Consider the following 22,627-nt stretch of genomic DNA (forward strand, 5'->3'; position numbering starts at 1 on the left):
AGTAAGATGATCTGCTTCTGATCTTGAATGAGTTGTTGAATGAGAGTTTATAGTCTGAGGCTCACCAATATTATCAAATCCTCTTTATTTCATGTCAGTAGATCCTGTTTTTCTGTATATTGGTCACTTTTTTACCCACTGGACTAATACATAACATTATGAGCACTTTCCTAATATTGGTCCCATTTTGCTGCCAAAACAGCCCTGACCCATTGAGGCATGGACTCCACTAGACCTCTGAATGTGTGCTGTGGTATTTGGCACCAAGATGTTAGCAGCAGATCCTTTAAGTCCTGTAAGCTGCGAGGTGGGGCCTCCATGAATCAGACTTGTTTGTTCAGCACATCCCACAGATGCTCGATTGGATTGAGATCTGGGGAATTTGTAGGCTAAGTCAACACTTCAAACTCATTGTGTTCCTCAAACCATTCCTGAACCATTTTTGCTCTGTGGCAGAGCACATTATCCTGCTGACCCCTATGGCAAAAATATATATTTTTTGTGATCAAAATAAATTTAAAATATCTGGTAAATATATGTTGTAAACAGGGAAGCTCAATGAAATATATTTGTGAAATAGGAAATATATTTAGTTAACCTTCATATACCAAAATATATTTCTAAATATATTTCTGTGGCAAGAAGATGCATTTTCCTGGACTGAATTTTATATAAAGGTCAAAAAATATTTTTAAAATGCTTTTACACAAAGAAAGGCTCAGAAAATATTGGTAGAAAATATATTTGCCTAAATATATATTTTTGGCCTTTTTTTTTTTGTTTTTTGTATATATAATTTTTTTAAAATATATTTTAAATGTTTAATGCTTGGCTACATGTCACTACACTTTCACTTTTCTTTTAGCCAACAGTTCAAATTAAAAACAGAACAAGTTGTGTGTCAGTAGTCCTAAAAGTTCTCCAAATATTATTCAGGAGTGTATGCAGTTAACATTTCATGACGTTGTCTGACACAAACTCAGTAACTGATTTATTGTTGATTTTGGCAGATCTGCTTTAACCACAGAGAAACATTCAGTGAAGCTCCTCCCACTGCAGTTCAGCAATAAATGCTGGAATATTCCCATCAGTCTACAAGTGAAGATGAGCACCAAAGCACCAGGAAGAAGAATCTGCACAGAGAGTTTATTGAATGACTGTGAAAACATGAGCAATCGAGAACCCTGCAGAATGAAACAGACTGAAGAACAAACAGGTTAGTGTTTATTCTTGATCCTTTATCAGTGAGACCCCTAGAGATTCATCTTTGTTTGACTTCAGTTTTCTCTTTGTTTTTGGTGCATCCAGCTGTTGATTTCATTAATGCATTGGCAGAGGGATTAAATGGGGCTCATTAGGCGATGAGGCTAGGTAAACCTGGGAATCTTCTGCATAGCTGTGATAGGCAATTTTGTTCCTTCTTATTATTTTAACTCAGTGGGGCCATATACAGGCTAAACAAGTTTGGTCCCAGAATTGACCCTTGTGGGACTCTGCATGTTATGGACGTCCACTTAGGCTTATTCTCTCCTATATTCACATAATGACCTAAAACATTTGAGGACCATCCCAGAAAGCCAAACCCAATTTTCCAGTCTCTCTAGAAGCATGGTATGATCGACAGTGTTGTACACAGCACTGAGATCTAGTAGTCCCATTTATAGTAATAATATCCTTTATTATCTTTATGAACATATTGTTACTTTCATTTCAGGGTTGATTACAGTAAAAGAGAATGAAGAACTGAACGAAGAGAAGGAGAAAGCTGTAGAAAAGCCTTTGAGTGGTTCTCAAACCAAACAGAAAGATTTGAAGAAAAGAAAAGATGAGAAATCTATTACCTGCACTCAGTGTGGAAAGAGTTTGACATGCAATAAAAGTCTCAAAGTTCACATGAGCATCCACACTGGAGAGAAACCGTTCACATGTGATCAGTGTGGGAAGAGTTTCGCAAAATCATCAAACCTTAAGGACCACATGAACATCCACACTAGAGTGAAACTGCATGAATGTGATCAGTGTGGAAAAAGATTTTTGAGGGCTTCAAACTTGAAGAATCACCTGAAAGTTCATACAAAGGAGAAACCGCATTTATGTTCTTTATGCGGAAAGAGTTTTTCACAGCTGCATATTTTAAAACTACATCAGAAGATACACACTGGCATGAGAGATCATATGTGCTTTGAGTGTGAGAAAACTTTTGTTACAGCTGATCAATTAAAACTCCACCAGAGGATCCACACTGGAGAGAAACCTTACAAGTGTTCACACTGCGACAAGAGATTCACTCAGTCAGAAACCCTGAAAATGCATGAGAGGATTCACACTGGAGAGAAACCTTACGAGTGTTCACACTGCGATAAGAGATTTAGTCAGTTAGGATCCCTGAAAAAAACACGAGAGGATTCACACTGGAGAAAAACCTTACAAGTGTTCACACTGCGACATGAAATTCAGTCGGTCAGAAACCCTGAAGACACATGAGAGGATTCACACTGGAGAGAAACCGTATCAGTGCACTGTATGCGGGAAACGTTTCGGTCATTTATCTAATCTACGCAGTGTGACGAGTCGACTGCCTCCCCCCCTTATTGTCAGCTGCACCCCGTCGGTAATCGCCGCCCTTCACCAGGCTCCCGACGGGAGTGGGCGTGTGGGAGGAGGAGGGGCGCCGAAACATCCAGGTCTGGCGGCGTGTGATGAGGCACACCTGATGTGAATGAAGCCTCATCACCGCCGCTGTTAAAATGCCGAGCGCGCCTCTCCTCAGGAGACCGGTCTCTTCCCCGTGCATGCACGCTGGTGTCCTCGTGGGTCCAGGAAGGGGTGAAGAGGGAACCAGCGCCGCAGGACGAGTTGCCGGACCCCGCGGGTCCGGATGAGGACCGCACCCGTAACGGCTGACGGGCCAGGATGCCGGGCCGTGTTATCCCCCAGAAGCGCCGCGTAGGTGGAGGAGGACGATGCCGCTAGAGAAGCCGCCGCCCCTCGCACCCCGGACCTGAGCGGGGAGCGCGTGCGGCCGCCGGACTCCGCCCCTTACCTGGACCCTTCCCTTTTGGAACACTACCCCTCCTTCACGGAACCCCGTCACTTCGAGGACACCAGATCCCCCTTTTGTTTTGGACACTTTTTCCCCCTTTTTGGACACTTTGTTTTATTGTTTAATAAAAGCCTCTCCGAGGCCTGACGTCACGCCCACTGTGTCTGTCGCTTTGCTCCGCCCCCGTGACAAGTGGTGGAGAATGCGGGCATGGGCGGAGCTTAGGCAGCGCAGTGGGAATCACCTGGTGACGTCACCCCCTCTCGCTCGCAAGAGAAGTCAATGGAGATTCGGACCCGGAGGACGGAGAGACGGGTGGTGACGGCCTCCCAACCGCTAAAGGGGTAAGTGACTTGTTTCATTTAATATCACTTACCCTGCGGTTGGTTGAGGCTGTCGACTAAATTCCGGTTTCTCTGTCCCCGGTCCGGTGGCGTTGCGAGAGGGAGTCGCCCGGAGAGGAATCCCCGCCCACTCCGACCGCTGGAGCCTGGTTGAGGAAGGTAGCACTCCTGCGTGGGCGGCGACCGGATGACGGGGATGTCGCTTGGGGGGGAATGTGACGAGTCGACTGCCTCCCCCTTATTGTCAGCTGCACCCCGTCGGTAATCGCCGCCCTTCACCAGGCTCCCGACGGGAGTGGGCGTGTGGGAGGAGGAGGGGCGCCGAAACATCCAGGTCTGGCGGCGTGTGATGAGGCACACCTGATGTGAATGAAGCCTCATCACCGCCGCTGTTAAAATGCCGAGCGCGCCTCTCCTCAGGAGACCGGTCTCTTCCCGTGCATGCACGCTGGTGTCCTCGTGGGTCCAGGAAGGGGTGAAGAGGGAACCAGCGCCGCAGGACGAGTTGCCGGACCCCGCGGGTCCGGATGAGGACCGCACCCGTAACGGCTGACGGGCCAGGATGCCGGGCCGTGTTATCCCCCAGAAGCGCCGCGTAGGTGGAGGAGGACGATGCCGCTAGAGAAGCCGCCGCCCCTCGCACCCCGGACCTGAGCGGGGAGCGCGTGCGGCCGCCGGACTCCGCCCCTTACCTGGACCCTTCCCTTTTGGAACACTACCCCTCCTTCACGGAACCCCGTCACTTCGAGGACACCAGATCCCCCTTTTGTTTTGGACACTTTTTCCCCCTTTTTGGACACTTTGTTTTATTGTTTAATAAAAGCCTCTCCGAGGCCTGACGTCACGCCCACTGTGTCTGTCGCTTTGCTCCGCCCCCGTGACAGCAGTCATAAAAAAAAGATTCATAGTCAGTATTCTAGATCATCGTCAGATCCAGCACTTTCAGGTGTGACATTGCTTCCTCACCAAACGTGACACAAAAATCCGTCAAGAAATAACATATCTTTGAAATTAATCTGTCCTAACAAAGAAACAATTGAGCAGATACAACTCTTTCAAAAAATTTTAGACATAAACGGGAGGTTTGTTTTGGGTCTGTAATTTGCCAGTTCACTATGATCTAGTTGTGGTTTCTTAGTAAGATGCTTAACAAACGCCAGCTTGAAGAGTTTTGGAATGTGACCTAGAGTTAACGACAAGTTAATAATACTGAGAAATGGTTCGTCTGCTAGGGGTAAGACAGTCTATGATGCGGTTTTGCTATTCACACTCCAGATGATCTCTCTCACGCTTTAGGGCTGTGCGATTAATCTAATTTTGTTTTTGTAAAGTGATTATTGTGCTGCATTTGGTCTAGCACAGATATCACCTTTGCACCTACTGCTGTTAGACCTTACTGAATACTTTAAAGCATTGTTTATTTTATTTGTTTATTGTTTTTTATTTTGTTTGTACTTTGTTTATTCTGATTGTATATTGTCTTACATGAATGTTATTCATATATCACACTAAAACTGCCTTCACTAGTGAATTTATTTGCTATTAATTATTTTACACTGTCATATCACAAAGACATGTTAATTCTGTTTTATTTTACTTAACAACGATAAACAGTATTGTAAGAGTAGTAATACCATTAAATCCTTATACACATCCCTATACGCTTTTTTAAATGATCTACCGTTGAGCGCGGCTCGCGGTGATGACGTCACCATTTGCGCGTGCTCAGTCAGCGACGAGACTGATCATTCACGTTGCTGGGTTGTGTTTACACAACTGTGAAATACACTAAAAACATCTTATTTACGGGTCATTTCTGCCTTGTTTTCGCCGGGTACAGCGCTATTTGTGATTCTGTCGATTAAAACGCTTACAGCAGACAACGAGCATGTAAGGAAATTTTGTTTAGATCTGAGAGAATTTGTGTTTTTGTATGTAGCCTAGAGTTGAATGATTGCTATGCTGTTTGTTGAGCCGAGTAGAACATTTTAAACCATACATAAATCAGTTTCTACCTACAAATACTTTTATAAAAAGCGAGATGATCTGCTGCTGATCCTGAATGGCGTGTTTAATGAGTGTTTCTAGCCTGAGGCTCATAAATATTATCAGCTACTGAAAATCCTCTTTTTATTTCATGTCTATAGATCCTGTTTTCATCTCATTCATTATGGCTATGTCTCCTGAACCGTAAATTGCCGCGATAAAGCTCTTTTTATTTCAAGTGAAAACTGCAAAGACGGAGTTTATTGAAGGACAGTGAGAACATAAGCAGAACCCTCCAGAATGAAACAAACTGAAGAACAAACAGGTTGGTGTTTATTCTTGATCCTTCATCAATGAGACTGAAAAATATTAAGAATATAAAGCTTCAAGCAGTTCTTCAAATTGAGTGTTTGTAGTAGAAAAAAATGTCAATGAACGTAGTTAAATAATATAGTGGGGACTCTCTACAGATGCATGTATTTGCTGCCTTTTATCGGTAAGTGGCGCTTTAACCACAGACTTTAAGGTGAAGAATTAAATCGTGTTCAAGTTTAATCCCACAGATCTTCTTTTATTATTCAACAAAGACGTTGTGTAGCGAAATTAAATTGTCTTTTAATATAGAAACTAACGAATGGATGCTAAAATTCTAAAAACAAAACTAATTAAAAGATATTATAACTGTCGGCTCGATAGCCTTGTGGGTAATGCGCGGACATACAGCGCTGTTGCGCTACGGGCGTCCCGTGTTCGAATCTCGATTCGAGGACTATTCCCGATCCCGCCCCGTATTTCTCTCCTACTTTGCTTCCTGTCCATACCGATCTGTCCTATCATAATAAAGGCTAAAAATGCCAAAAATAAATCTTAAAAAAAAAAAAAAAAAAAAAAATTATTATAACACTGCTTCCCCCACAGATTACATATTTTCAAGGTTTACAAAAGTTAAGTTTGGTGTTTTTGCATTCTCTGTGCAATTTGTAAAATAAACAATAAATAGTCTTTTTTTTCTTATTGTGATATGTTTTTAAATTTGTATTGAACAATTAAAGGACTGTTGCATGAAAAGCATAACAAAAATTCTTGTCTCTCTATCTTTTAAGATTTAAGATTTGATTTTTAATTTTCATTTCAGACCTGATGGAGAAACAACATCATGTCAAAAGTGGGAAAAAAACTCGCTCTCGATCTGCAGACACTCAAAGTTTCACCTGCTGTCAGTGTGGAAAGAGTTTGACATGCAAGAAGAGTCTCAAGATTCACATGAGGATCCACACTGGAGAGAAACCGTACACATGCGCTCTGTGTGGGAAAAACTTCAGACAACAAGGACACCTTAAGGACCACATGACCGTCCACACTGTAGAGAAGCTGCACCCATGTGATCAGTGTGGAAAGAGTTTCGCATACAAACAGAGTCTCAAGGTTCACAAGAAGATCCACACTGGAGAGAAACCGTACATGTGTGAGCAGTGTGGAAAGAGTTTCCGACAGTCATCACACCTTAAGGAGCACATGAACAGCCACAGTGTAGAGGAGCTGCACACATGTGATCAATGCAACAAAACATTTCTGTGGGCTTCAGGCCTGAAGAAGCATCAGAAAGTTCATTCAAAGGAGAAACAACATTCATGGTCTATATGTGAAAACAGTTCTGAAGTCTGTAAATGGGCGTTAACAGAGGCCGAAGATGCTGAAGATGGATGCATAGAGGAGATAATAGTGTGGTAGAGAGAGCAAGTCACTGTTGATGAAAATCCTAAATACTGAATTAGGGGTGGGGAATATATGAATATATCTCTGAGTATCTTCTGACTGTATCTTCTAACATATTAAATTAGATTTTGAAATTATACAATGTAATGTATGCAGCATCTTTGTTTGGATTGCAATTAAAGTGCAGTGGTTGCCTCTGTATTTAAACTGCTACAGAGAGTTCATTCCTTCTTGCTTTTTGCTGAACAAAAAAATAAAATGTTTATAAACCAGCAATCAGATTCGGCCCATTTGCTTTCACTAACTTTTTTAGTTGTTTTACCAAGATTTAAACGCATTAATAATTTTATCAACCGCTTTTATTGTCTATTTTTACTGTCTGCTGATTGCATCAGAAATAAATCATTTGATAAATAAACCATCAGGCCATTAACTATTTTGATTGTTTTGGGGCTTTCCAACTAATTTTGTCAGTGTGAAACAATACAGCTGTGGAAAATTTAAAGTTAAAGCTTCAACCTCCTCCCGAAAGTGTGTTCCTACTTAACTCACAGAAACTGCCAATCGCCCATTTCTGTGTCCTCAAATAACTAATTAAAACAAAACATATTAAAAACGAACACTTCAGCTTAATAAGAACTGCCTAAAATGACACAAATCATCTTTGGGAAAACTTAATTTTCAGTTTAATTTGATTCTTTTCAGTTTGCCTCTCGCTCCATTCGTTTACATGCAAAGGGGCGGTGTTTATGAGCTGAACCGCAGCCGAAATGATTTGACGTCACTATTCAGGACGCGCGCCTGGAACTTCTTGACTCGAGAGATTTTTTTTTAAATGAGAGAGATTTTCTACAACAAAGTCTGACCGAAATCAGTTACGCTGTTTTTAAAGTCATTGACTGATGAAGCATCAAGAGCTGCCAAAGCGTTCAGTCTTCTGAGGTGAGTTGAACTGAGCTGTTCACTCAATTTAGGGAACTGAAAAAATATACGGTTTGTTTATGCAATAATGTGCGAGGTGGTTTCTGCAGTGTTTTCATCAATTACTGCACTATTTGTGTGTTTGCTGGCTTGAAGACACACTGAGTACAGCATATAATGAACATGTGTGTTAAAACCCGAGCGATTTTGTGCTTTTGTAGGATTTTTTCGTTGTTTGGAGTGATAATGTTGTTGTTTCTGAATGTCACGTGATCTGTGAGGGGAATAGATGCGAATCGATATCGAGTGCTGATGCGATTTATTGTAATATAGACACTTGTAATTTTTTTAAATTTATCTTTGGAGCTTTCTTTTAAGAAACTGCTGTAAGTTTTTGCACATACAAAATTACAGCATGTTAATATTTTTATTTTTAGTAATTAATGCTCTGAATATAGTTCAAACTCGAACTATATTTAGATATTATGTGCTCTTGCGAATATTATGACTCAAATTATTTGTTTCTACCAGCAAACACAACTGATCCTGAATAGCTTGTTTAATGAGTGTTTATAGTCTGAGACTTATCAGCATTATCAGAGCAGCTGGAAATATGTCAGAAGATCCTGTTTAGAATCACCATCGACTAGAAAAAAAGTATTTTATATTTGTCATATTAACAGAACTTGGGGTTGGTGGTGCTTGAGACATTGCTGATCATTCAGTGTTTCTGAATGATCAAAAAAAAAAAAATAAAATAACTAAAAATAATGCTGATAAGACAATTACTACTAATTTTGCTACTAGAGCTAGATGTTTTGACTCAAAATCTGGATCATGTTGGTTTTGTTTCTTATTTATGTTTTTTTTTTAAATTTGGTGAAAATGAAAAGTATTTTACTTTAATTTCAGAGTTGATTGACGGAAAGTAGGAGAATGAAGAACTGAACAAAGAGGAGGAGAAACCTTTGAGTCACTCTCAAACCAAACAGAGATTTAAAGGAATTAGGAAACAAGAAATCTTTCACCTGCACTCAGTGTGAAAATAGTTTGACAAGCAAATATAGTCTAGATGTACACAAGTGTTCATAATGCAGAGAAACCGTTCACATGTGATCAGTGTGGGAAGTGTTTCGCACAATCATCAAACCTTAAGGTTCACATGTACATTCACACTGGAGAGAAGCTGCATGAATGTGATCAATGTGGAAAACGATTTTTGTGGCCTTCAGCCCTGAAGAGTCACCTAAAAGTACATATGAAGGAGAAACCACATTCATGTTCTTTGTGTGGAAAGAGTTTTCCACAACTACAGAGTTTAAAACTACATCAGAAGATACACACTGGTGTGAGAGATCATGTGTGCTTAGAGTGTAAGAAGACTTTTATTAGAGCTGAGCATTTGAAACGGCACCAGAGGATCCACACTGGAGAGAAACCTTACAAGTGTTCACACTGCGACAAGAGATTCAGTCGGTCAGGAATCCTGAAATCACATGAGAGAATCCACACTGGAGAAAAACCTTACACATGCGATCAGTGTGGGAAGAGTTTCACACACAAAGGAGGCCTTAGGGTGCATATGAGAGTTCATACAGGAGAGAAGACATTTACTTGTGATCAGTGTGGGAAGAGTTTTACACAATCATCAAAACTTAAGCAACACATGAACATTCACACTGGAGAGAAGCTGTATGAATGTGACCAATGCAGCAAAACGTTTTTGTGGGCTTCAGGTCTGAAGAGTCACCTAAAAGTTCATACAAAGGAGAAACCATATTCATGTTCTTTATGTGGAAAGTGTTTTTCACATTTCCAAAATTTAAAACTTCATCAGAAGAGACATACTGGTGTGAGAGATCATAAGTGCTTTGAGTGTAAGAAAACTTTTATTACAGCTCAACATTTGAAACGGCACCAGATGGTCCACACTGGAGAGAAACCTTACAAGTGTTCACACTGCGACAAGAGATTCAGTCAGTCGGGAACCCTGAAATTACATGAGAGGATCCACACTGGAGAGAAACCGTATCACTGCACTGCATGTGGGAAGAGTTTCAGCCAATTATCAAATCTACACACACATACAAAAAACAATGACAATTAGTAGATCATCCTCAGATCCAGCATTTTCAGATGTGACACAATATTGCATAAAGAAATAAAATATCTTCTGTATAAATCTGTGCTAAAAAAGAAATATCATCCCAGTGAATAAAGTTCATCTTCAAGACCAAACAGTGTCAACTGTAACATTTTTGTTATTGTGTCTATATAATGTCAATAGATTCTGTGAAGCTTCTTTTGCTATTCACACACCAGAAGATTGTGAATCCAAAGTGATTAATGTAATTCTATTTTTGGTTTTGGCTTCCAGGGATTATGAAAAGAAGATATCTGAGGTAAAGTGATTATTGTGGTGTATTACGTCTACCTTTCCTTCACAGAACTTTTGTCCCTCCATAAAGTCCAAACATGACATTGTAGGATCTTAGAGTGAATCGACCAGCGATAATGTGATCAGAACTGAAATTTACCAAGAAACGGAATTCAACAGGAGTCCCCGAGTCCACATTTTGGACCAAAAAATCAGAGATTCTGTCATGTGACGCCAGCAAGTAGTAGTGAATAGTAGTCAGTAAGGATCATTCAAGTTTTCACTTTTATTTGGCTATTTTTTTGTCATCATTGACTAAATATTTCCTTTTTATTAATACCTCATCTTTATAACTTGTCAACAAATTGTATTGTTTACTGATTACATTTCCATCAGGACTTTATAATATATCATTTTAGCTGTAGCTGAAAGCCATGAAGTATTATGTTTAGATTTTGGACTTTGTTTTAAATTTCTCACTAAAGCATTTAAGTGCCTAATAAGCGATTTTACCCCACACTCGACCCAGACTGATCAGCTTTTTGTCTACATCAGTAACTGTACCCTAGACGTTTTGTAATTTAAATTAGAATGTGGCGCTTTTTGATGATCTACCGTTGAGTTCGCCTGCCGGCGATGACGTCATCACTCGCGCGCTCACAACAGTCAGCGTCGAGTCTCCTGAGGTGAGCAGTTTGTGTTTCTTTATGTGTTTACATGATTGTAAAACACACTTAAGCGTTTGTTTAAGCAACATTCTGAGGTAATTTCTGAATTGTTTTGTTTCTGCGTCTACTGACTAAAACATTTAACACAACAGGCAACGAGCACGTGAAGGAAAATATTAAGATCTGAACGATCTAGTTTTATATGTTTGTTTGTATGATTGTTTAGATGTTTGGAATGATAATGTTGCTGGTACTGAATAATCTTTATTTTTAAAGTTTTTATAATCTGTCAGTTTCTGGATATACTGAAAAGATAATCGTAGTATGTCTTGATTGAGCAGTTTTATAGTATTTAAGCAAATGTCCTTACGCAAATAATAAGTTTCTACCCACAAATTCTTATATAAAAAATGAAATGATCTGCTGCTGATCCTGAATGGCTTGTTTAATGATGCTTATTAAAATTATCAGCTGCTAAAAATCCTCTATTTCATGATAATAGATCCTGTTATCACTTCATTCATTATGCTGGTGACTTCAGATCTGTAAATTTCCACATTTCCACATCTTTTTCTTGGTGTCAACAGACTTAAGCAAACGACACAATCAGCTGTTGTGGCATTACAAGATGTAGCTATCATAGCAGCATTTATTCATTAATCTGACACAAACCATGTTTTATATAAAACAAAACACGGAAACTAGTGGGTTATTTGTTTCTTAAAGGGGTTATCGGATGCAACATGCTTTTTACAAGTTGTTTGAACTGTAATGTGTTGTCAGTGTGTGTAGACAAACACCCTATAATAATAATGAAAAAAAAAAGAGAAAACCCCAGTGTATTTTTTTTTTAATCTCGTTAAATAATTTCCCCTTTCTCATATCAAGCCATTCTCAGATGCCTAACGGTGTGACGTCACATAAACTCTCTGCCATTGTTTTGACGCCGGAGCAGAATGCCGCCTAAGCGATTGTGGTGTACAGTTGTTGGCTGTAATAATGAACACAACAGTCGTCATGTACTCCCAACTTCTGAGCCGCTGAAGACGCAGTGGCTGAATTTTGTTTTTAATGGGAATGTGCCCAGCAATCTCCCTAAATGGGTTCACGTTTGCGCAAATCATTTCTCACCAGACTGCCTTATAAACGAGGGTCAGTATAAAGCAGGTTTTGCTAAGAAGCTGGTCCTGAAAAATGGATCGGTACCAACCATTCGTGTTCCCACTTCACCTCCAGTAAAAGTGAGTATAATTATTTTCTATGAATCTTTGCAAATCGCCTTTTCTAATAATGTGTTGACGTTAGCAAGTTTCACAATGTTGTCGTCTTTTCTATGTACAGCCTTCTCAATATAATTAATAATTGCATGTTTATAATGAACAATGCATTAAGACGACTGTGTACGTTTTCAGTAAAGATAACATGCAAACATTCAAGCTTACTTTTGTATATGGTTTATAATGGTGTCTGTTAATTGAAAAAAAAATATTTTAAATTGTTTTGGAGCAGTTATGACTGCATGAAAAATAATGGTAACGCAATACCGGCAAAATAGTGTTTACAGCCCGCAACTGCATATGATTCGAAACCAACTACTCACCTTTATGTATTTTAATACTACAACAGTCTAAGTTATGTTACCGAATCTCTTATTTGCTCTTGTTTAGGCAATCACATCTGAAAAATTGCCCAAGGTGCAACATGTGGCCTGCCAGACGGACATACCACAACTGTGCACAGTTGGCACCCAGCTGTCAATAAAAACTCTACATTCTCACTACAAAAGCACAGGTTTGCTAATCCAGATTCTATAAAGTGTTAAGTAATTTTTTTCAGTTTGTGTGGTACTTGTAAGTTATGATTTTTATTCATTTTTTAAATGTAATATTTCTCCACGGTGGTTAATTGTCTACTATTATGAAACATACTATTATCAAACACAGACAACTGGGTCATTCTACAGAAATGTCCACTTTTGGTATGGCAAGATGTCTTAAAATGTATTTCTTTTTATAACATTTAAACTCTGACCACATTATTAGATTACCTTATAAATGACAGCTTAATGATTTATTTAAAAAAATATTTTTTTGTGCAGTTATTTAAAGAGCACATGTACCATTTGTTTTGTCATTGGTGTTATCTTCTATGGCAATATTAAAGGTTTTTATGATATATTATTTCTTCCTTTTTTAGCACATGTTGTCAGAGCTACATAAAAATAGTGAAAATGCAAGAAATAAGGGGTTTTATTTATTTAATGTGACACAATGAATCACCAATGACATACATAAGACCTATACTGATCTTCACTGTTGTTAAGGAAGGTAACACCAGTGATTACTGCTGCAAGCTATTAAACCACATGTTGTCAGCCTTGGTATACTCACTAAATTAAGTAGTTTAATCCATTTGTATTTTAGTTTTTTACAGTTCCCAAACCATAAAGTAGGTCGGACCAGTGACTTCAACTAAAAGCTTCATATGAAATCATGAGATAAATAAGACAATTTCTGATACCTGAAAAGAGACAGTAAACTTAACATGGGCCTTTTTTCATAGATCTTTATGAAATGGCAAGGAAGTCAACTTATGTCTTCGGTGTGATTATTATTTCAAAATAAATGATTTTTGTTAAACGGTAACACCAGTGACAAAACTCCAGGAGACCACTACTGTTATTATATATTTTATAATATTTATTCAGCATTTAGGGTTTTGTGCAATTTACATCATATATGTGACCCTGAGCCTATTTTTTTATTGACATTTATACATCATATGTTCGTTAGGATTGGACAGTATTTGGCTGAGATACAACTGTTTGAAGATCTGAGGTTGCAAAAAAAATTTAAATATTGAGAAAATTGTCCTCAAAGTTGGCAAATGAAGATCTTAGCAATGCACATTACTAATCTAAAAATAAGTTTTGATATATTTACTGTATAGAAACTACACAATATCTTCATGGAACGTGATCTTAATATCCTAATGATTTTTGGCATAAAAGAAAAAATAATAATTTTGACCCATACATTGTGTTGTTGGCTATTGCTACAAATATCCCCTACTACTTAAGACTGGTTTTGTGGTCCAAGGTCACATATTTGATAGTTACAAGTACACTATTCTATTTTAAATAGTAGAAAAACCTAAATAAATCACTTTCCCCCTGTACATGGTTGTGGGGACGACAAGTTTTGTGGTGCTTGGAATTCTATATAAATAATTTAAGAACAAATATTGGCACATTAATGGCTTAAGAAGGTGTAATTGTTCAAATAACATATTGTTTCATTTTAAAACAAAGAAAGTGTTTTTCACTGAAAGTGTAATATTTCTGTAAAGGCTAGGGACAGAAAAATTGACATTTTCATAGAATGACCCAACTACATTATGTCCAGATGTTGGTGTTGGCTCCTCACACACAATGTCATCGTCATTGCCAATAAAGAGGCCAAATAAAAGATCTCGCTTGGAGCTGGAGGAGGAAGAGGAGGACCCTTTTGGAGCCAGTTCGAGTATTAAATCGGAAGAGCCTATGGATTCTGACCCAACAGATGTGACGTAAGTGACAAGACTTTGTAAAAATGTTGCATTCAGTTGGAGTGCATAAATGTGGTCATTTCTTAATGAAGTCTTTATTATTCAAATAGAATGGAATCTTCAAAGCCGGCTCATAAGACGGCAACATACATTGTTTATGAAAACTGCCTGCTGCAGCTCTTTGAGCAGTGCCCTGTGTGCCATTGTGTTTCCAATGTGCGGACAAGAAGGGTCGGCACGTTCCTCGCTGTGGAACAACAGTGCCCAAACTGTGACTTTTTCAGAAAATGGAATAGTCAGCCGACTGTAGGAAGCACTCCGGCTGGGAACCTCCAGCTTTCTGTAGCACTGTATGCCACAGGTGCCTCTTTCTTTAAACTTGAAAAGGTAGGTTTATAAGGATTTAGCCTTTAGCATTTAATATCATAAAGAATCAACCTGGAAATAAAGAAGTGAACACTGTCCCTGAAGCCATACTAACAGAAAGCCCTCTTTTTTTCTGACCTTAGATATTCCGTGCAATGCAACTGAAAATGATCCGCTACGACACCTTTCGTAGTCATGCCCGGAGGTACATAGAGCCTGCAATTGTACATAGCTGGAAGACCGCACAGGATGGCATGTTGCAGAAGCTCAGTCGGCAGCAGAACATCATCCTAGGTGGTGACTTGAGGACTCACTCACCAGGTACCACATGCTGAACGACTGTCTCAGTTTAGAGATTCACTGTCTGTGAAAGCTAAACATACAGAGTAATATTAAAAAAGGACATGGGGAGAGTGGGGTAGGTTGAGCCAGTGGGTAAGTTGACCCACCCCCTGTATGTTGGCATCAGTGAACTTCAGTGAACTGAATGTCATGTGACCATGTATTTTGGAATCAAACATCATTTCTGGCTGTAAAGTCCAGATCTGAGGAAAAAAAAAAAAACTAAGAGTTGATATGTTCACATAATTGCCATAATTCTATTATTGCTATAGTTTATATTTTAGAATTCTGACTTCATAGTTTGCAATTGCGAGTCACACAATTCTGACTTTATAATTAACAATTGCTAGTTTATATCATGCAATTCTGACTTCATTTCTCAGAATTGCAAGTTTATATCATGCATTTGCGACTTTATTTCTCAGAATTGTGGTGAGTTTACATCACACAATTGTGACTTCGTTTCTTAGAATTGCAAGTTTATATCTCAGAATTCTGACTTTATAATTCTCAATTGCAAGTTTATCACACAATTCTGACTTTATAACTTGCAATTGTGAGTTTATTTCATGCAATTCTGACTTCATTTCTTAGAATTGCAAGTTTATATCTCAGAATTCTGTGTCTCTAACTCACAATTGCAAGTTTATATCACACAATTGACTTTATTTGTCAGAATTGTGAGTTTATATCTCAGAATTCTGACTATAATTTGCAATTGCAAGTTTATATCATCCATTTTCGACTTTATTTCTCAGAATTGTGAGTTTATATCACGCAATTGTGACTTTATTTCTTAGAATTGCGAGTTTATATCACAGAATTCTGACTTTATAACTTATATCATGTATTTCTGACTTAATTTCTAAGAATTGCGAGTTTGTATCATGCATTTGCGAGTTTATTTCTCAGAAATGTGAGTTTATATCATGCAATTGTGACTATTTCTTAGAATTGCAAGTATATATCTCAGAATTCTGTCTTTATAATTCGCAACTGCAAGTTTATCACACAATTCTGACTTTATAACTTGCAATTGTGAGTTGATTTTAATGCAATTCTGACTTCATTTCTCAGAATTGTGAGTTTATATCAGAATTATGAGTTTCTAACTCGCAATTGCAAGTTTATATCACACAATTGACTTTATTTCTCAGAATTGAGTTTATATCTCAGAATTCTGACTATAATTTGCAATTGCAAGTTTATATCATGTATTTCTGACTTCATTTCTCAGAATTGTGAGTTTATATCATGCATTTGCGAGTTTATTTCTTAGAATTGCAAGTTTATATCATGCAATTGTGACTATTTCTTAGAATTGCAAGTTTATCACACGATTCTGACTTTATAACTTGCAATTGTGAGTTGATTTTAATGCAGTTCTGACTTCATTTCTCAGAATTGCGAGTTTATATCTCAGAATTCTGAGTTTCTAACTCGCAATTGGAAGTTTATGACACACAGTTGACTTTATTTCTCAGAATTGAGTTTATATCTCAGAATTCTGACTAATTTGCAATTGCCAGTTTATCATACAATTCTGAGAAAAAAAGTTAGAATTGTAAGATGACAAGTGACAACCTTTTTTTAAAAAAATGTATTCAGTGGAGGAAACAGGTTCCATAGAAATGTAATTTTTATAAAATGAAATTTGAGCATCAAGTTAGTTTTAAAAGGGGTAAATTATCTTTAAAATTTCACATGGGTTTGAATCAGATTCAGTCAGATTTCAAGTCAGTTTTCACCCAGACTAATATGGAGCAAACTGAGCCACAGTAACACTTTTTTTTTTTTTTTTATAAGAAGCCATATTGTAGATACATTCTGATCATTTAAAATAATAGGAAACATCCTGAAATTAGTTTAGATACTTTTATTGTGCTTCTGCCTCATTTTCCCTTGAGTGCCATATTAGTAAAATATGGCTCATTTTATCCCACTCTTTACTAGAAAAATGTAATCCACAAGTAAACACAAAAAATTTCTCTGTTAAGGTCATTCAGCCAAGTTTGGCTGTTACTCTGTGATAGACCTAAGGACCAGCACTGTTATTGATCTGCAGCTAGTTCAGGTGAGTCTAAAATCTTGGACTGTTGCAAAATGTTGTGCATATGCAATATAACAATGTAAACGTACAGAAATAAAAAGGCACAGGATTTTTTTTTTCACTGTGTAGTTCTCCGCTAACATAACAGGCATTGTCCGCCATGCTTATATCTGCCCTTTGTTTTGTAATCAGAGTAATGAAGTCGGAGGGAGCAACAACATGGAGAAAGAGGGTCTGAAGAGGAGTCTTGATGTCTTGAGGGGACGCGGTGTGACTTTTGACAGCATTATTACAGACCGGCACCCTCAAGTACAAAAATTCCTGCGGGAGGCCAGCATCACACAGTATTACGATGTATCGCACATAGAAAAAGGTATTAGCTCCTGTGTGTGCTTTATGAAAATGTCGTAACTAAACATTATGAATGAAACTCCTACATTTGCCAAGGACTGTCTTTTTTTATATTATTTTGAGTTCAATACAGATTGTTTGTTTGTATTATTAGGAGTGTCCAAGAAATTGCTGAAGATTGCTCAGAAGAAAAACTGTGAAAAACTGAAGAAGTGGCTTAGCAGTATAAAAAACCACATATATTGGACAGCAGCTTCTTCTTCCTCGGGCCAAGAGCGAGTCGCAAAGTGGACTTCAATTCTTAATCATGTCCAAGACAAACACACACATGAAGTTCCTGTTTTCCCACGGTGTTTGCATCCGCAACGCACTTCAAGGGACAAGAGCAAATGGTTGAGAGCTGGTGCGTTTACCCTATTTTCACTGTCAATGTAAATCACGTGTCTATGCGCGTATGACAGACTTGAATTTTTGTCATTTTAATTAAGCTCTGACATTCCTATTATTCTTCTTCCAATTCTTTTGCTCTTGAGTCTATGGCAGCCCATAGAACCACTTGTGGGAAAGTTGTGTAATTTGGCACACTGATAGAGGACAGTCTCAACATTAACCACAGCAAATCTGGAGTCTCTAACTCAAACTCTTTAGCGCCACCCCTTGTCCAAAATTTCATGTTTATGCTAATAACTTTTGAACCGTAAGCTCTAGAAGGAAAATTCTTTGTTCCTCCTGTTTGTTGGCTCATGTCAAGTCAAATGAAAAATCATAAGGTTCAGTTTTTTTTGCCATTTTTAATAGTTGCTGGCAAAAATGTATGGAATTTAAGTTGATTAGTCAAACCGTTCTTGAATAACGCACAAACGAATTCTATGAGAAGCACACAAATGGATGTAAGGCCATATCTCTGCAACAGTTTGGCGTATTGAGACCAAACTTGGTATGTGTTATAACAAGCATGACTTGAGGCTATCTGCAATGTTTCAGTGCAGTGCCACCTAGTGGTCAGAAGATATGAAAAATGGCTTTTTTTATTTTTTGTCTAACCATACCCAAGTTTCCCATGTCAGCCATTTTGGGTGTTGGCCATTTTGAATTTTGTCGTAAAATGCTATAGTTTACGAACACATTGACGTATCATTACGAAACGCTGTATGTGTTATCGGCACCATGCTCTGACAGTACTCCAAAAGTTTTGAGGCAGTTTGAAACTGTTTCTGTTCAGCGCATCAACGAATTAGCTGAAAAGAGGCCAGACTGCATCTGAGGATGTATCTATGCAAAGCTTTGACATAATGACACCATACTTTGCATGTGCCATTGTGTCCTTACACTGACCACACCACATCGATCTGATATCAGTGCCACCAATTGGTCAAAAGTGATATCCGATTAAGTCATATTACTAGAAGTAATTATATTTATGATTTTTTTTTTAGCCATTTGGGCTAAAATTTTTATTTATGATTGTATTTATGATTTTTTTTAGCCATTTGGGCTAAAATCATCCTAAAATGGCTTTAGTTACTCATTGTTGCAGTTGGTCTGCTGCCTCATGCCATGCTTAGCTCATTATTTTGCCTGATTGTGCTTGGCCCCTTAATTTCTGCTTTCAGCTATATCGTCAATTATTATTATCAATTTATTTATTTTTAAATATAAAGTCTAATAAGTGTACTTTTCCCATTAGGGACACCTGCCTTCTATCGATTAGAGAAGGTCCTCACAAACAAGAGGATTCTGAAGGATGTTGAGAAGCTGAGCCCTCACCACCAGACCTCATCACTGAAGGCATTCCACAGCGTAATTCTGAGTTTTGCACCCAAGAATGTTGTCTTCTCTTTTCTTGGAATGTTATGCAGGTAACTCTGTATTAATAATTTGGAAAGGAACGTATATATATTTCCAAATGCACAAAATAACACGGAAGTGTGACCTAACATACGTTTAACCATTGCTTCTCCTCTAAAGACTCTACCTGGCAGCCCTACATTTTAATGAGAATGCTGGGCGTCCCCAAGCCACAACAACAGCTGGAGAGCCACTGTTTAAGGTGTTTTTTCCAAAATACAAGAAAGGACAATTCTCTGCAAAGCCAGTGAAAGCAGATCCAACCTTCCGTGAGTTTAACAAGCTTTTATAGATAAATAACTTTTGTGTTAAATTACTTTTTTTGTTTGTTTTTTTTTTTTTGTTTTTTTTTATTTTGACAAGGTGCCAGTAATTTTGTCCAGTCCATTTTTGAGTTCTGTGTGAAATTTTATCAATTTTTTCCACCTTTTTTTGTGTTGTTGCAATGCAAACAAGAACACTAAGCATGTGAATACCAAAACATTTGCAACTGTAACAGTTTTTTGAGAGAAGTGTGCCGATATTTGGCCATGACCGTATTTAAAACCATAAAGTGACAAGTGTGCAACACTGCTTCAGAGTCATTTAAAAATAAAACTATTTACATTTTTTTACAGACTATGTGGACAAGCTGTTGGACCTTATCTTTGAGAAAGCTGTTGTGGACCCAACCCCATATATGGATGACATCCTGAAGATCTCAATACCTGAGGATCTCACAGCCCAGTTTGAGAAACCAGACAAACTGGAAGTGATAGCTAGCCACGTGTCTAGGTTGAACCAAAGGCAGGTCTGAAGCCCACATACCTTCCTTGAGCATCAGTGAACTCTCCCCTTATGCCCTTATTCTTTGGCCCAGAAAGCCCCAACACCAGCTGACAAAGCTTCTGTAGGCCAAAAACCTGTAATGGCTGAAACAAATACACAATTTTTGTTTTTGTAAAAATAATGTTATTTAGTGTAATTATTACATTTTTATTTTATTTTATTTATTTGCTGTTTGTCTTTAGATGATCAGTTTTGCTATTCCTGCAGTTCTGTAGAATAACTGATTAAAAACCTCTGGTAGTCAGTAAAAGAATTTTTCAGTCAATAAATGTTATAAAATTCTATGTTGGTATGAGATTACACTGAAGATGAACAGTGACCCAAAAAAGGAACTTTGTTTGTCAGGTTATTTAACCATGTATTTCTATGTCTTTGGAAGCTATTTGTCTTTCAAACACATTAAAATACACAAATTCACAAACTTTTTTGTCATCTGATTCTCTTTCACTTAATATACTTACTTGAAGTACCCCTGAGATTTTAAAATAAATATTTTATAACATTTTAAATTTTTAGCACATATTTTTAATTATGATTGATTTTAAAATAACTTATTTTAATTTAACATTTTTTGTGATTTAATTATTAGTTTTTCATTAAACTCATAAACCCCCTGCATTTCCTTTACAAACACCGGTTTGGCAAACCTTGATGTAAAATAATATTTAAGGCACTTCATATTGTTAATAACAAATGGAATTTGTTTTCTTACTCATTATGATACAAGATTATCCCATTTAAACCAAAGTGATAAATGAGTTAGGACAAAAGTAATCTAAAAGTAATCTGATTATAATACCTAAAATGTGTAATGTAATGGATTACGTTGCTAACTACAATTTTTGTCATGTAATTGGAATAAGTAACAGATTACAATTTGTAAGTAATCTACCCAGCTCTGGTAACAGGAATAACAATGTAGTGACAACACTGCAGATGTACTTGAATGTTTTGTTAATAAGTAATGCACTGGTCACCAAATTTAAACAATAAGTGTTTATAAACATACATTACAACAGCAGTGTTGGGGGTAGCTCATTATAAGTAACGCGAGTTATGTAATCATATTACTTTTTTCAACTAGTAAAGTAACACATTACTTTACAAGAAAATAGTTACTATGATTTACAAGAAAATACTTTTTCAAAGAAGTAACGCCAGTTGAGTGATTTGACAGCTCTCCTGTCCCCATGTTGGGGGAAATCTGGAGTAAGTGCAGAAATGATCTCATAATATAAATATGATCCAATTCACCCATAATAAGCAAAATTATATTATAAATTATAAAATTACATTAGAGCAACATAGTTGCTAGCATGTTTCTAGCGTGATTAGCAAGTTACTAGCATGTTTCTAGCATGATTAGCAAGTTGCTAGTATGTTTCTAACATGATTAACAAGTTGCTAGCATGTTCCTAGCATGATTAGGAAGTTGCTAGTATGTTGCTAGCATGATTAACAAGATGCTAGCATGTTACTAGCATGATTAGAATATTGTTAGCATGATTAGCATGTTTTTAGCATGTTTAGCAAGTTGTCAGCATGTTAGTTGCTAGTATGTTTCTAGCATGATTAGCATGTTTCCAACATGTTTAGAAATTGTTAGCATGATTAGCATGTTTCTAGCATGTTTAGCAAGTTGTTAGCATGTTAGTTGCTAGTATGTTTCTAGCATGATTAGTAAGTTGCTAACGTTTTCTAGCATGATTAGCAAGTTGTTAGCATGCTGCCAGTATGTTTCTAGCATGATTAGCAAGTAGCTAGCTTTTTACTAGAATGATTAGCAAGTTACTAATATGTTGTTAACATGATTAGCAAGCTGTTAACATGTTTGTAACATGACTAGAATGTTGCTACAACCTGATATGTGTGTTTTGTTGAAATGGCCTACAGAACAGAGGGGCAGAGCTCAGTAGTATTTAAAGCAACATGCACTGAAATGAGTAGCTGTAAGCTGTTTTTGACAAGGTATGAGCATTTTTTACACTACCAATGAGAATTTTTAATCAAAGTGTATTATAAACTTTTCATTAAGACCTTAAGAATTAAATTAACTTGTGGAAAATAGGCATCCAATGATCCCTTTAATTTAATCTTGTGTTGTTGTTTTTTTTTCTTTGCATTGTTTATATTTGGTTTCTTTTAGTTGTGTTCATTCTTCACTTCTATATCAAATTTTCTGTTGATTATATCTTAACTTTTTTAATATTTCCTTGCTTATTTATTAATTTAGGAATGAAA

The 22,627-nt window shown here is 37.4% G+C and overlaps 2 protein-coding genes and 1 pseudogene across 2 annotated transcripts; all 3 read left to right on the plus strand.

The window, feature by feature from the left end:
- The first annotated feature begins 1,084 nt into the window (after nucleotides 1-1,084).
- On the plus strand, nucleotides 1,085-7,368 carry LOC127153752 (zinc finger protein 664-like; annotated as a pseudogene).
- A 517-nt stretch (nucleotides 7,369-7,885) lies between these two features.
- LOC127153738 (zinc finger protein 431-like) lies at nucleotides 7,886-10,236 on the plus strand. The gene is made up of 2 exons (XM_051094977.1): nucleotides 7,886-8,031; nucleotides 8,923-10,236. The coding sequence occupies exon 2, from the start codon at nucleotides 9,083-9,085 to the stop codon at nucleotides 10,115-10,117; it is 1,035 nt and encodes a 344-aa protein (XP_050950934.1). The 5' UTR covers nucleotides 7,886-8,031; nucleotides 8,923-9,082; the 3' UTR covers nucleotides 10,118-10,236.
- A 1,697-nt stretch (nucleotides 10,237-11,933) lies between these two features.
- Nucleotides 11,934-20,774, plus strand: LOC127153734 (uncharacterized). Its single transcript, XM_051094975.1, has 11 exons — nucleotides 11,934-12,296; nucleotides 12,723-12,846; nucleotides 14,460-14,622; nucleotides 14,712-14,988; nucleotides 15,111-15,288; nucleotides 17,307-17,383; nucleotides 17,552-17,732; nucleotides 17,865-18,113; nucleotides 19,398-19,569; nucleotides 19,679-19,827; nucleotides 20,176-20,774. The coding sequence occupies exons 1-11, from the start codon at nucleotides 12,012-12,014 to the stop codon at nucleotides 20,352-20,354; spliced, it is 2,034 nt and encodes a 677-aa protein (XP_050950932.1). The 5' UTR covers nucleotides 11,934-12,011; the 3' UTR covers nucleotides 20,355-20,774.
- The last annotated feature ends 1,853 nt before the right edge of the window (nucleotides 20,775-22,627 follow it).

The sequence above is a fragment of the Labeo rohita genome, chromosome 22, assembly GCF_022985175.1.
Source record: "Labeo rohita strain BAU-BD-2019 chromosome 22, IGBB_LRoh.1.0, whole genome shotgun sequence".
NCBI classification, from domain to species: Eukaryota; Metazoa; Chordata; class Actinopteri; order Cypriniformes; family Cyprinidae; genus Labeo; species Labeo rohita.

What these genes read in the sequence shown, in the direction of transcription:
- LOC127153734 (XM_051094975.1), top strand. Translation starts at nt 12,012, where the DNA reads ATGCCGCCTAAGCGATTGTGGTGTACAGTTGTTGGCTGTAATAATGAA. An exon ending in GAGCAAATGGTTGAGAGCTG is followed by an intron (nt 18,114 to 19,397) that starts GTGCGTTTACCC and finishes TTTTCCCATTAG; the next exon opens with GGACACCTGCCTTCTATCGA. An exon ending in GAAAGCAGATCCAACCTTCC is followed by an intron (nt 19,828 to 20,175) that starts GTGAGTTTAACA and finishes ATTTTTTTACAG; the next exon opens with ACTATGTGGACAAGCTGTTG.
- LOC127153738 (XM_051094977.1), top strand. Translation starts at nt 9,083, where the DNA reads ATGTACACAAGTGTTCATAATGCAGAGAAACCGTTCACATGTGATCAG.